Source organism: Vidua macroura, chromosome Z (genome assembly GCF_024509145.1).
Source record: "Vidua macroura isolate BioBank_ID:100142 chromosome Z, ASM2450914v1, whole genome shotgun sequence".
In the NCBI taxonomy this organism is placed as follows: Eukaryota; Metazoa; Chordata; class Aves; order Passeriformes; family Viduidae; genus Vidua; species Vidua macroura.
In genome coordinates, this window is record NC_071611.1 from 77,181,868 (window position 1) to 77,196,903 (window position 15,036).

Genomic DNA, 15,036 nt, shown 5'->3' on the forward strand with positions numbered 1-15,036 from the left:
CTCCGGAACCGCTCCATGGCGAGCTGCACCGCCATTTCCACCACCTCGTCCACGCCGACCTCCCTGAGGGCCTCGGCCCGGGCGCGCCCCGCGGCGCCGGCAGCCCAGTCCCCCGCAGCCCCGCCGGGCTGCCGCCGCAGAACCCGCCTGTGTCGCGACATGGCCCCGACACGGCCCCACACGGCCCCACACGGATCGGGGGCCGCAGCTGCTCGGCCCGAGGGGCGGCGCTGGCGGCGGGCGGGGCCTGCGTGGAGTCACCCACAGCCCCGTCGGGCCGAAGGGAAGGAAATTGGCTCTTTTCCCGACGGTAGGGCCAAGCCTGCCTAGTACCGAGGTATGTGTATGGCTGTGGCCAAAACGTGGCACTGGTGCCCTGTCCGGTCATAAATTACGTGCTTTAATTCATGGTATTAAACGTAGCTGTGGCGAGGGTCATCTCGGCCCTCAGCCTCCTCACTCTGTAAAGTGTTACTTGCCCTTGGTTTTGGATCGTCTTTTCCTGCTGTCCTTTGACTCCACGCTGAGGACACGAGGTAGAAACTAAACCCAATCCTCTTGGGCTTGACGCAGGGCTCGGGATTGAAGGCTGCTGCTTTGGAAACATCATCGGTCAGAAGGAGAGTACTTGGAAGAAGAACAAACTACTCCTCCGTTTGAACAAACATCCTCAGTTGTGAACTGAAGTGAGCAATTAAATAAATAGAAGATAAACACTCACTGTCTGATGCAGCTGACTGAAAAACAGCTCTTAAGCCACCTCTACCAAAGCTTTTACAAGACTAACTTCAGCATAATTCTGCACTGAGAGATCACACTGGAGCGGAACAATTGATCTGTTCTAAGGTTATTTTTAAATTTTTTTTCAGTTTTCAGTTCAGCTATCTGACTGTGTATCTTCAATCAAAGTACATAATGCTAGGTCCTCATAGCTGTTTTTGTGACATTCAGTACTGCCACCGCAAAGCAGATCACAGTTATTATGGAAAATTAAACACTTCAGCTGAATAAGATGAGCATTCCTCTTATCATCCTTGGTATCAAGAGTAAAAAATGAGAGTTCATAACTAATTTGAAAGAGTCACATCAGAAATCTTTAATTATGAACCCAGATCTCTTAACAGTTTTTGCCTCTTAACAGCATCATCTTGGCTTCCTATAGACAAAAAGCCCCATGATTCTGAAAAATGATTCCTCAGGTTCAATTCTGCTCTCAGTTTGCAATCCTGTAAATACAGCAGGGCACAGAGATAACTAACTGTTGGGTTAAGTCTCATCTACATGGCTGAGACTGGCGTCAAGCCTGAGTGCATCCTGCATAACACATTCCTTAATACATGCCTTTCTTCTTCACTGCTTTTTTGACTGTCCAATGCTATTAGAAGGGTGAAAAAAGAGGAGAGTGTGGTCAGGCACGCACTGCCTGCTGCAGCCCTGCTAAATACTGAGTTGCAGTCTGCACTCAGCATATGAATAAGCAAAGAATTGTGCTTACCCAGGCTCTTAGACATGGAGGTTTTATTCTTTATACGTATTCTCTTAATAAAAATCACTAGCTGTGGTTTTTCATATTAAAAATAACAATCTGTAAGGATTTAAAAATTCCGTTTTCATGATTGGCCTCAGAAATACCTTCTGGCTAATGTTGACTCAAAACAAATAACCCCTGGAATAAGAATGATTTCCTCGTATTAACGTATGTCCAAATACCCATGTATTTTTTATAAGAGGAATTAAGAAGCAGCACAGTTTTATGCAAAAATACATCTGCACGTTTAAATACAATTAGGTATTCTTATTTTACCCTCCCTAGAGGCACTTCTGCTGACTTCTTTTCAGTTTGCAGAACATTTTCTCTCTTGTAAACACTCTTATGTTCCACAAAAGGTGCCAGTTCTACCAGAAAAAGAACTGCAAAGGAAGTTAGTGAAACAGTATTATCCATTCTGTACTGTGTTAGATTTTGTCAGGTTTGGCTGCAAAATAATTAGTCTTTCTGTTTTTTGTTTGTTTGGGATTTTTTAAAGATTTTAAGTGCTGTAAGACTTCTTAGCTGTTGAAATATGATGCAAGGATCACTGGTGAGCCAATTCTTCAAGACCAAGTTAATGAAAGAGCACAAGATTTAGTTCTCTTTTCAGTTCCTTGATTATTTGAAAAAAAAAAAAAAAGGAATTCCAGTATGTAGGGGTTTAAGCATTATAGTAAATTTGTAAGCAGACAGCTGTTGGCTGCTGTGATCATTAATGTTGCCATGAAGTAAGTTATGTATTTATACACATTTAGGGAAGTAAGACTGATGTCAAATTCTATTGAGAGATATTTGTTTAATAAATTAACTGCAGTGAAAATGGGCATTTCTTGCTCTACTGCACACTCCTGGATACACTGATCCATTGATAGTTCCCCAGACCTTTGGCTGCTGATGCGGGTGATTGCCTCTGCCCCATTTCTGGAACCTCTCCTATCATCTACTGACACATCATTCCTTACTTCTCTGTCTTTTCCACTTCCCTTACTTCAGTTCTTATTGATTTTTGAGACATCAAGGAAAAAGCCTTTTGATCAGTTCTGTCCTTGTAAAACAACCTCTCTCAGGTGCTCACTTGCCACAGTGCAGAACTTGGTCTTTGTCTCTACAAATCCGTTTCCCACATCACTGCTGAACTGAACTGAGCCGCAACCCTTCAGTGCCCTCAAGGCATCCAGAGAGTTCAGCAACGACTCCAGGACGAAGGCTGGGAAGAGCGTGATTCCCAACAGGGTCAGATATGCCCCAGGTCTTCCCACAGCTTTCTCCACTACTCCTCACTCCTAAATTGAGAAACTCTAGTTTCCAGGGTGAGCAAATGACAGAGGACAGGAGGGAGAGTTGAATGATCCTGTGCTAGCAGATCTTTCTGTGTCTACAACATGTTATCAAGGCAGCATGAAAACTGCAGGGATCCCATGTCTTGTGAGCTTAGGAGTCGACTGAAGGCAGAAGGATTTCATCCCCGTCATTCATGTGCTTGTGTCTTTGCTGAAACGGGAACTGATGTGCTCCCTAGGGAGATTAATTTATCCAGAATGTAATTTCCTACTAGAATACTGTTTCACTGAAATATTTTGATGAAAACAAAACCTATGTTGCAGAAATTTTCTGGAGCACAGAACAGATTTACCTATCGCAGTCATCAGTAGCTTGCAGCAAAAGGTTTTGAGGTTACCTCCTAGTCACAGTCTACAAAAAGACCATTTATCTTGACATGTGCCCCCACTTTTTTTGACCAAAGTGGTATTTTGTTAACAGAAATACAGCTTCAAATAACATACTTTGGCAAAAAAATAGTGGGACTATTTAATATCTTTGTTTACATGTATATACAAGAAATGAGGAAATGAACTTCTAACTTTCTGTATCCAAAATGTGGATCCTTATCTAAGATCCAGGAATAGGAACCTGTCTGAGTAGGAGAGCAGTTTAGGATATTTTTGGAAAAAGGGGCAAATCTGTTCTCATTTCTACTAATCATCATCATCACAAAAAAAGTACACTTTTCAGAACAGTTTTACAAGGTGGTTGAGCATTTATAAAGGTGAAAAATTATTAGGAAGCTTCTCAAAAGAGGCATTAATATTCTATCTAAAAATTAATATTCTCTCTAAAGTATTTTTAATCCTAGATTGAAAAAAAATATTTTGAATATACTGTTGTAAGAGTTTTCAAACAGCTCTACTTGCTAAGAATTCCACAGCAAAGGCTGCACAAGACTTATATTTCTAGATGGAGCTTTAAATCATAGATCTGTGATGAGAAGTGGATCTAAACAAACTAATGTGAAGAGGGTAATACACTGACTTCAGACACAAGATTTTGATGAGAATTTAACCTAGCAATTTCCTAGCTAAACCATTACTCTGTTGGCAGCAGATGCAGTTTGCTGTACACAGTGATGTTTTCTATAACATTAATTTGAACTCACATTATATGTCTGTTACTTAAAATCTTTAAAATCTTAAAAATCTTTTTACAATGAAGGTCAGTAAACAAAGATGGTCTTTATCTGAAGCCAGCTGAAACACGGTATAATCTCTCCTTTGACACCATCAGGCATTGTTTTTGATCATAGTGTACATAAAGATCTTCAGTCTGAATACCTAAGCAGTGGCAGCAATTAGAATACCTAACTCTCCCATCTATCTTACAGCAACATCAAAAAATATGTGCTTTGTAAGTTGCATTATAGAAAATAAATTATGTTTTTAATTTCAATTCCCTAAAAAAAAAAATTAAAAAAAAAAAAAAAAAGAAAGAAAAAGTAGGTTTACATAGGAAATTACTTCTATTTAGCCCTTATATTACCTGGGCATGCTTTATATAGGCTAGGCACAGATTCAGATCTGAGCATACCTGCATCTTAGTAGCTTGGTATACGTGTGCAGAGTCACGTTATGTGAGTGCCTGGTGGCCAAGCCAGCTCCACCCTGGTCCCGTGTCCCAGCCTGCCCTTTGTTGTCCCAGGGAAGTGTCTGATACCCTGGGCTGATCTGGCTGCCATGGCTGGGTGGTCCTGGCTGCCAGGCCCTGCTCTGACTTCCCAGGCAGCCCCTGCAACTTCTGGCTCCCCAGCCCCTCGAGATTGTCATTGTCAATACTGATTGTCAATACTGATACAAAAACCATGGATTGGGATCTGACCTGAGCTGCAGAGATTCAGGTGATGAGAAATTATAAGTTAAATTGTATTATAAATTCCCTACCGTGCTAGTTACAGATTGTACTATGTTGACTCTGCTTGTAGAAATCCTGTGCCATTCTAATAATAAATTCTCTTCTGTATCAATCATAACATCCTGTTAAGAAAACAAAGTTTGAATTGTACCTATGGTTTAGTGCTATCCTCACTCTGCCAATATCCCCAAGAGAACCCATCTGTGCTGGGTGACAGTGTCACTCGGATAACCCTGACATGTCTATTAACCGAGAACCTCTTGGAGCAACAGGGAACTTTTTAGCAAGTGTGTGAAAAGGGCTGGATGTAGTATTTAGGAAATTGAAAGAGATGGTATTCTGGACAGTTGGGCTCTGGATGCTGAGAAAGTCCTGCATTGCACACCCTGGCTACCTTGCTCAAAGGAATATTATTAAATTAAAACTTCTGCTTGCAAATTAACTTACTGTTTTGTTAGTGGGTTTTGAAAGAGATTAATTGAAAATGCTAGGGCTGAATGTTATCTAGAAGGAAGTTCTTCCATTTTTTTGGTCAGTTGATTTTGGTCATTTGGCATCTTTTTATGCAGTGACTTCAGCTGTTTTCTACTGCAAAACCACTTCTAGGTAAATTTGGAGAGGTTTACAGTGCTTTTCTTTTTCTATTGTTCAACATCTGATTTGAGGTAGACTTGACTTTCAGAGATCACAAGAACTTAGGTGTCCTGTTGATTTGGTGAAAACTCCGAAAAGTCCAGCATCTCTGGAAATCAGGTGTCTCCTGCTCATCTTTCAGAGATGTCTGATTTTGGGTATATCAATGTTGGAGATTAAGTGCAGCTAGTAGTGCTACAGCATTGTTATTAACGTTGGCATTGACTGTCTTGTATATGCTTATTTGAATTTAGAAATCAGGGCATTATGGAAAATTTATATTGTGCAATATAAATTATATTGAAAAACGAAAGATTTATTTAACTTACATAAGAAGAGAAATACCCAACGGCTTGACAGTTAAAGCCCCCAGTCTTAAACAGAAACCATACAAACTTTTTTAATATTTCTTTTGAGAAATATCAAATCTATTTTGCTACTCACAGCAGTACAGAACTCTCACTCCTTGCCCTCCTCACAACTTTCTAGGCACCACATACCCCTCCCACCAGGGATGCTTCAGGCGGAATTGTACTTTCTGCTGCACAGCATAGTTTGTCTTTTAAATGTGGGGGTTTTGCCATCTGCAATTCACATTCTTTGCTTTGTTATCAGGGAAAGTCAGAAACCATTGCACCAGGTTTTCTTAGGACTGGTACAAATGCAAAAAAAAGTTAACTACAGCTGATGCCCAGAAGGAAAAGATAGCAGGAAAAATTCAATTCAACCAAACCAAAAATTGTTCACAATGAGCAGGGAGAAGATAAGGAATGGGTGAATTTCTGATCCAGAAAGAAAGCTAGTGTGTGCAGCATGCATCTAAGATGAGAACAAAAGATAAAGTGTTATCAAGATTAGACTAGAAGTGGGAGATTAGTTTAAAAATTGTGAGAACTGGCCAACTATGAGGCTTAGCAGATAGCATCTGAAAGGATAGGTGCAATATTTTCTGCTTTAAATGCCTTGGAAGAGTATGGAAGTGTGTTGGCTCCATACTACAGTGCCCTGGTCATCCAGCAAGAACTAATGTGAGCGATGTAATTTGGAAATCTGCAGAGACTGAGACCATATGAGACCAGTGAGTGTATGCATGCTTAACTTGCAAGCAGTTTCAGTTAATAAAATGCCAGAGGAACTCTTTACCTTGTAATGACTTACGTAATCAAGGTACAATAAATATTAACAATTAGAACTGTTGCCATCAGTTAATGTACTTTAAAGGCACTGTGCAACAAGTGTGATAACTTTGCTGGATTTATATATTCATTAACCCCTGACAGCAACAAGGAAGATCAAGATGTTTTGTGGCATGAACTGGATATCTTCAAAGACTTCATTAATAGGAAAGGAGTAATACCTGATGCTATGAGGGAAACTCATATGTCCTTAATATCAAGGTCTTTTTTTTTCAAACACAGAAATAGGTTAGGAAAAAACTTAGTTCACCCAAATTAATCATGTGACATGATGGAGTAAGAAACATAATGTGTTATGTAAACTGAAATGCTGTTGTAGACTGTTTCAGAATAGCTGTTTCCAGTTAGAGATAACACAGATTGGTGCTGGTGCTGTCACTTCTTTTCACAGGGGACATGAGGCCATAATGAGCCAAGCAAGATCCTGCACAGCATGGCAGCAAAGACATTTCCTCACCGTGGCCTTGGCACTCCAGGGCACCCCAAAAAGGGCCGAGGAGTCCTGTGTGTAACCAGGAGGGATGGCTGACATCACTGTGGGTCCCAGCATTCCCCAGTCCCTTGCTGGCCATTCAGTGCACACTGGGGACGCTGGGCATGTGTGGAACATGGGGATAGGGTGCACACAATTAAAGGGGGGCCCCAAAGTGGAAGGAGTGGAAGCCAAAATCGTTGGGTGGAGACCCCCAAAACGGAGGTGCGATATCCCAAAATGGAGGGAGGAACCCACAAAATTGGAGCAACACCCCAAAAAAAACACATGAAGCTGTTCTCTCCCTCCATTGTTTACCATCAAGAACTATCTACCAACTCTGATTTCAGCAAATAGTTTCAAGTGTTTTAGCTGAAAGTCATTCTGAGCAAACTTTGTAGAAGTGATCACAGAATCACAGAGTGTTCTGTGTTGGAAGGGATGTACCGAGTCCAATTCTGAAGGGAATGGCTTGCTGGCAGGGTCAGCACCAAAGACACCCACACCAACTTAAGGAAGAAGTGTCATTTCCTGTAGGGCAAAGCAGCAAAGAAGTACAGAAGGATAAGCTAAGCAATGCACCCGATTATTGCTACAAAAGATTGCCTGTAGGGATGAAGAAAGACACATCACCAGTTACCCTAATACTTGACCATTGTCCTGACACACACGTCAGCTGGGGATGCCCTGTCACACCAAAGGATTGGAGAAACACTCCCAGTAACGGGGAATTCCTATGTGGTTCGCCCACCCTCAGGCCAGGCTGCCAACTTTGCTGTGAGAGGGCCCAGATTTTATACTGTTGAATAAACAAGCTACCATAACTTCTAGTGCGGGCACATCTGGTTTCATCCTCCTCTTGGGCAGGGCTCAGGGAGGAACCAAGGGAGTTTGCTTTGACCCTCTACCTTCAAACACAGCCAGATGGAGATGTGATAAATGAAGATGATTTGTGCTAATAATTGTAACTATATTGATATTTTAGAAAATATTTGTTAAAAAGTAATAGGGGAAAGTGATATGTCATTAGCATCACAAAACAGATGTTCGCAGATGTTCATAAGATCCAGGATAGAGTATTGAGATATTTTAGCACAAACGGCCTTGGGAAGGACAAAGTTGGGAAAACCTCCAAGAGTGGAATCGACATTGAGACAAATAATAGTCCAGGCAACTTCTTCTTAGGCAAGAACAGCCTTGAAGACAAAGAAGCTGATATAATTCCAGATAGAGAACCCAAAACAGGAACATAATGCTTACTTATGTAACACCAAGCTCCCTGTGCATGCGCAACCTGCCAGGTTATTCAGAGGACAGCCAGGAAGACCATCGGCCTTCATCCAAGAAGACCCCTGAAGAGTCCAGAAGACCCCCAGCAACAACGGGAACATGCGCTGTGTAATATGGTGACGTAGACTTCAAGAATCAAAACTGGGAGGAGATTTACAGGAACTATTGATGAATATGTATTAGCATACAGTATAAAAGTTGTGTTTGGATTCTTTTGCCTTTTGTACGTGCGGCAGGGTGAGAGGTCCTCCCCCGTCCCCCGGTTGGTTTTGTTTATGCTTTATCAGAACCACTGCCAAATTTCTCTTAGTAACTACTTCATTATATTTGACGTTATTATTATTTTATATTTTTTTATACCTCAATTAAAATTGCTGCTAAAGTTTAAATCTTGCAGTTTATTGAACTTGACATATGGCACCTCATTCATGACACCAGGAAGAGGCACGCAGGGCCGGGCTGCTGCCTCCTGCAGCTACAAGGGCCTCCTGGCAGCCTGCCTCTGCCGAGGCTCAGGCTGCTCCGGGCTCTGCCGGGGCTCTGCTGCGGCTCCAGCCCGGGCAAGGCCGGGCCCGCTCTCACCTCACAGTCGCTGACAGCTCTGCACCGCAGGAGACCTTTCAGAGCACCCTCTCTGATCTTGCTGCTTTCTCAGCTGAGCAAGGCTCTCCTCCAGCCAAAGACATTGCACTTAGGGATACAAATCCAAGTGGCAGGTGCCCAAATGCTCTCGAGTCACAGCTGAAGGCCTGCATCAGCACAGGATGGTTTGGCTTCCCCTCTTCCCCTTTGGTTTTTCCTGCTAATGCCATTGCCATTTCTGCCTCAACTAGAAGTGCCCCAGATGTGCCAAAAGGGACCAGTGGGCTGTATTCCAAAGGCAGTGTGGTCTGGAGAGGATGAATGAAGAAGAGCCTTCTCCACTTACAAACCATACCAAAGAAGCCATAAGCGTGTCTTAGCACCAATAAAAAACACCTGGCAATTCAGAAGGAAATGTTGAGTTTTCTGAAGGGGTCAGAAGGAGGGGAATCTTCCAAATGAGTTGATGCTTCAGAAACTTTATTTAATTCCAATCCTACTCTATAAACCTATACTACAAAACTACTCAACAATCCTACTCTAGAGTCCTACTCTACAATCCTACTCTAACTTGGTTATGGAGATAATATCTTGATTCTTCTTGTCTTCTTCTTCTCCTTCTTCACTGAGTTGATGAGTGGTACCAGGGTGGACGCTGGCTTGGCTGATGTTACAAATGGATGCTGTCCACAGGATAAAAAAAAAAAAACAAAGAGCAGTGAACCACGACTTTCCAAGATCAGTGCTTCAGGATTCCTTTGGTACTTAGAAAGACCCAGAAAGAGGAGTGACGGGGACATCTGCTCCCCTGTCATCCTTTGCTGGACCTTGCCATCACAGGCAAACCTGGCCCAGAATCCCATTCATCTCTGTATTGTGTTGTCTTCATCTAGCTGGGATTTTTGCCCTGCCAGTGCTCTAGAAATGGTGCTTTCTGTCCCTGGGGTTTCTTCCTTTCAGGAAACTCCAATGACCCACATAGGTCCCTGTCTTTGAGAGACAGGCACCGTGCTAATTTCCACAGGGAGACAGAGCAGTGTCTACCTTTCCATGCCCTGCCCCTCCTGTGCTGGATGGCACCTTCCTTCCCAGCAGGGCCAGCCAAGTGGCGCTGGCTGCTGCAGTTCCATGGCACTGTACCCTGCATTGCTCTACTTCAGTTCTTTTGCCATTCGATAAAATGGAACACCCCACCAAATTACAAAACAGGGTGACAGAAACAGCCAGAAAACAGTGCACCTGTCCTCTCAGGAAATGCGGAGAGAGGTGGAGTTATTCAGCTTTGTGAAGAACAGGCCCCAGGGAGACTTTATTGCCACTTTCCAAGACTTCAGAGTGGCTTTGAAGAAAATGGGGGACATCTTTTTTATCAGGGCCAGTTAACAATTGAATGCAGGCAAATATTTTTAATAACAAAATGGGGATCAAGTTAGAGTAAGTCTGAGGAAGAACTTGTTTACTCGGAGCATGGTGCAACACCGGCACAGGTTGTCCCAAGAGCTTGTAGGTGCCCCATTCCTGCAGGTATTCCAGGTCAGGTGGGAAAGGGCTCTGAGCAACCTGATCTCTTTGAAGATGTCCCTGCTCATTGCAGGACACTTGGACTAGATGACCTTCACAGGGCCCTGCCAGCCCAGCCCAGTCTAGGATTCTTCACCGTTTTCATTTGAACAGCACCAAGAGTGGAGGTGAGGAGGAACGGGGGCTCATCTGATGCCTTGGACCTCACTGGAGGAGGAGCCCATCCCTCAGACACTCTTTCACCTGCAGCCCCTTTGCATTTTACCTGCAGGAGCTTCTTGGCAGACCAGCGCCGTGCCTCGTCTGTCTGCAGGCAGCAGCTCAGGAAGTCACGCAGGCAAGACGAGCATCGGTTGGGCTGCCGCAGCTTTGGTCTCCCTCCTCTGGCTATCAGGAGTTGAGCCTGCAGGAAAAGGAAACATAAGGCTCCAGCTGCTTCTTTCCCATCTGTAAGTGCTCTCTCAGATCCCATTGTTTAAGCTCCACTCTGCAGGGCAGTTTCTGCCCTGGCAGAGACCCAGAGATGACATTTCTTTACCAACCAAAAACCCAAACCCCAGTGCAGCCACAGCTTTTCCAGCATTCAGCAGATCTTGCCTTGGCAGCTGATTTCATTGACTGACCTAGTTAGTGGGAACTACATCAGCAAAGCATGTTTCCTTTTCAGAGGATTTGCACCAGCTTGACAGGCTTTTGAGAAGACAGACTCTGCTACACTAACTAACTCTACTATTTCCAAGGATTAGTACATGAAAGGCATCTCTGCAGTGCTTGTTGGTCCCTTAAGCACAGTGGTCATAAACCAAAACTCATCGAGCTTCTTGTCCTCTTCTAGAAAACAGCGGTACGTGGAAGGCAAAAAAGGAAATCCGCCAGGTAAGGAAACAAACATTTGCAATCTCATATTCAACACAGACAGTTTAAGATGCCTGCACAAATGTATTGGGATGAAAATGCCTGCTTGGGCACACAGGAGCCACCTGCAGCTCTGTCTCTCAGCTGCAAGTTTCAGCTTCTTTAAGTGGCAAAAGGAAAACTTTTCAAGGTCAAATCAGAAGAAGTGCCATCCCTATGGTCACCCTCTGCTCATTTGGATACTCAATCAATGCATTAATGGTGTCCCCATCGCAGAAAGTGTTGGGTAAGAAATGGGAGGTTTTGGCTGGCTCTCCATGGCACCAGGCTGTGGCCTGGTCTCCATAAAAATGCCCATCACAATACTAACAGCTCTGTGCTGGTGGCACTGAAATAGATGGTGACCAAAAAGACTTTGTTATTATCCTCTTCAAGCCAGAGGAAAATTTCCAAGCCTAAAACAGCAAACACACTCCCCTTGAGTATAAATAATTATGGCAGCTTTCTTTCCTTTTCCCACAGCCCCAGATGTCACAAAGAGGGTTTTATCCTGTCTCTCTGCAACTGGGCTCAGCCACTGGACATGGTGGGGAGCTGGAGTCCTCACTGTCCTTAGAGCTGTGCAAGCCAGGGGTGGCCCTGCTCCTGTGGTAAAGGAACACAGCACCGGCGTCAACCGCCCACGTTGGATCCCAGCCCTGGGCACCTGGCTGCAAGCTCATCAACTTGTTAAAGTACCCAGAAACAGCCAAGAGTTTAGTGTACAATTCTAACTGCAGTCGGAGAAAAACACATCCTAAACTTATCCAGGCCACCCACACGCAAGACTGAACAATGTACAGATGATTTGAAAGCCTGAAAGTTTTGAAGGCCAACAGGGTTGGGAAAAGATGCTACAGTTTGGAGGAAAATTTATGTGCTGTGGTTAAAAAAAGAACAAGAAAGCAAAAGTGTTGGGGAAGATGAAACAGGGAAACCTTCTAAATATGATTGCCTGTCAAAAGATTTTTAGAATATGGAAACTATAAGCGAGATTGAAATGAAAGTAAGCTTTGAGATAGTTACTAGCCTTAGTTACTGAGCAACTGGAAAACAATGGTATGGCTGGCTGAAGGTAATCCCCTTTTGATTAAACAATACCCTCTGGTTGCAGACAGGTCCAAGGGTCAGAGCAGACCCTACTAGCTTGGCAGAAGGGGTGCAAAGAGTAGTTTTTAGGGTTTAAAATGTAACACAGTATGGTAATGTAATGATTCCTATAGGCTGTAGGTAAATGCTATAGGATCTGTATCTTGTACTAGATTGGTTAGTGACAATTAGAATATTCAGCACAGAAGAAGATTTAGTGGGCTGTAACCAGAACTTCCTCGCTCTTTCAGGTCTCTCTTTTGGGCTCCTCTTTTGGGCCTGCTCCGAGCTGTGGCTGGCAGCTCCAAACAGGGCCCCTGCAGCCACGCCCTTTGCAATAAACCGAAAGTTCCAAGACCTGGCTTCAAAGTGCTCTCGTCTCTGTCCACCCTGACTGTCCTACCCACCATCGCTCCTACACAAAACTACTTGGGCATAGCTTTGGTGGTTGTTTCGTTTTTTCTTTTTCTTTTTCTTTTTCTTTTTCTTTTTCTTTTTCTTTTTCTTTTTCTTTTTTTCTTTTTCTTTTTCTATTTCTTTTTTGCTTTTTGTTTTTCTATAAAATTGAAACTGGGAAGGTCTAACCTCCATTTCTCAGGCTATTTACCACATGTCTAATCTCTCCACTGAAAAAATTCTTGTCCTTCAGAGACCGAGCTCCAGCAGGGTTCAAAAAGCAAATGAGAAATTTCAGGCATGGCTGGAGGCCAAAATGGCAGGTTTCTGAACTGGTTAGGTTTCTGAACTGGTTACCTTCCTCTTCCCTTCTGATGCAACCAAATCGACAGCAGATGCTGATGTGCTGCAGGGACATTTTCAGAAGGGGACCTTGGTGGAAGTGGTGCCAGCAGATGGCAATGGGATTTTGTCCAATGGCACACTGACCATGGGACAGGTGAGAAAGACAAGCAGGATCAGTGAGTATTTGCACCTTACCGAAACAGGAGTTTCATACTGGTAAGGAACTTCTCGTTCCACCATTTCGATGCCCACGATTCCAAAAGACCATATGTCCACTTTGGGGCTACATGGTTGACCTGTCACCACTTCAGGCGCCATCCACCCAGAAATGCTGGCCACTGAGCTCCGTTGACTCTGCTCAGGGGTGAGCTGAACAAACAGGCCAGAGTCAGCTGTGGAGAAAAAAACATACCATGAAAGCCAGCTCAAGTTAGGAAATCAAGCAAAAGAATTCCCCACTCTCAGTCTAAGAATGTGCTGTTGAGTCTCCTGGAGAACTGTCCACGCTTGGTTTCCTTGGGGCTTTAGCCAAGGAAGTATGGTATTGACCACTTCCAAAAAAACCCAGGTGTTTTAAGGTTGCTCACAGCAGTGGCCTTCATTCCCCTGAAGCTTTACATTGTAGCTCCCTCCCTCTGGAAGAGACACACACAGAGCAATGCCACTCTTGACTTCTCGTGGTTCCTTATACCTCTGTGCACATTGCAACTGTGTCATCAGCTCCCAGTGGGGGGCCCTGCACTGCCACCAGCACCATTTTTGGGGAGCTGGCAGTCACTCAAAGCAGCCCCACAGCCCACATCCCTGGAATGCTGCACCTGACCAAGAATACACTGACCCAGCTTGACAGAGCCGTCGGTTCTGAGAAGGATGTTGCTGCTCTTCACATCTCGGTGGATCACATGGTTCGAGTGAAGAAAATCCAGGCCTTGCAGGCACTGAGAGAGAAAACAGAAACAGGAGGGCAAAAATTAGTGATGTCATTTCATTACACAAGAAAGGAAAGAGCTCTAAAAGATTCCCTCTGCAGGGGAATGGTGAGTAATGGCAGAACAGAGTGCCATTGCGAGGAAGAGCTTGCTGCTCCACCACTTGCAGAGCAGGATCTTTCTGAGGAAAGGCATGTCAGCTTTTGAAAGAGCAACAGCAGCTGCTGTTGTTGTAGACTGTCCCCTGCAAACCAGCCAGGATGACTGCTGCTGCTGTGGATGTGCTTTCTCCATGCAGAGGACAAGTGAGGGGTTTTGCCAAGGAAGAAAAAGTCCCTCCCTTTGGTGTGAAGTGGATCACTTTGGGTGGGAGGCTGCATGACAAAGGTTTTGTTGCTGGCCTCAGCACAGGCTTAAAGTATCACAACAGTCACCTTCCTGAAGCAAAGAGCATTTTGGCTGCACTAGTGTCCTTTTCAGTTGAGGACTGTGAGAAATGAGTCTTTTTTCTTTGCTGATCATTTCAAATGCTGCCACCAGCACCTTTGCTTTTACAGGCAAGGAATGCAGTGCAGACAGGCTGGAGATAAAAGTTTAGGGAGGGAAGGTGGAGAGCAGCAAATACAGATACAAGGGACAGTGAGAATACAACAGTAGGAGATATGAGTACAAGAACTGAGTACTGTGAGTGCAGGGGCACTGGCAGGCATTTCACTTGAGATGCTTTTGCTTGCCCATAGCATACCAGCAACACAGAAACAAAGCTTGGCACATGAAATCACTCCAGGTCGGAGCCCTGTTTCCCAGACAATCCTGCCCAAGCCCTGGGCAGCACAGGTGGGATTGCTGACCTCCCGACTGATGGCTGCCATCTCGTCTTCAGACAGGTGGGTCTCGCTGATGACATTGCTCAGAGTGCCTCCGTCCATGTACTCCATGACCAGCCAGAGCTGCCCATCCACAAGGTAGCTGAAA

The 15,036-nt window shown here is 44.2% G+C and overlaps 1 protein-coding gene across 1 annotated transcript in view; it reads right to left on the reverse strand.

Annotated features, from left to right (window-relative positions):
• Window positions 1–9,350: 9,350 nt before the first annotated feature.
• LOC128821621 (uncharacterized) overlaps window positions 9,351–15,036 on the reverse strand; it is a 291,087-nt gene continuing 285,401 nt past the window's right edge. The window contains exons 16-20 of the mRNA XM_054002816.1: window positions 14,913–15,030; window positions 13,971–14,070; window positions 13,328–13,524; window positions 10,674–10,811; window positions 9,351–9,570 (exon numbers count right to left, since the gene is read on the reverse strand). Coding sequence (XP_053858791.1) covers window positions 9,463–9,570; window positions 10,674–10,811; window positions 13,328–13,524; window positions 13,971–14,070; window positions 14,913–15,030 — 661 coding nt within the window. The 3' untranslated portion in view covers window positions 9,351–9,462. The remainder of the gene's footprint in view (window positions 9,571–10,673; window positions 10,812–13,327; window positions 13,525–13,970; window positions 14,071–14,912; window positions 15,031–15,036) is intronic.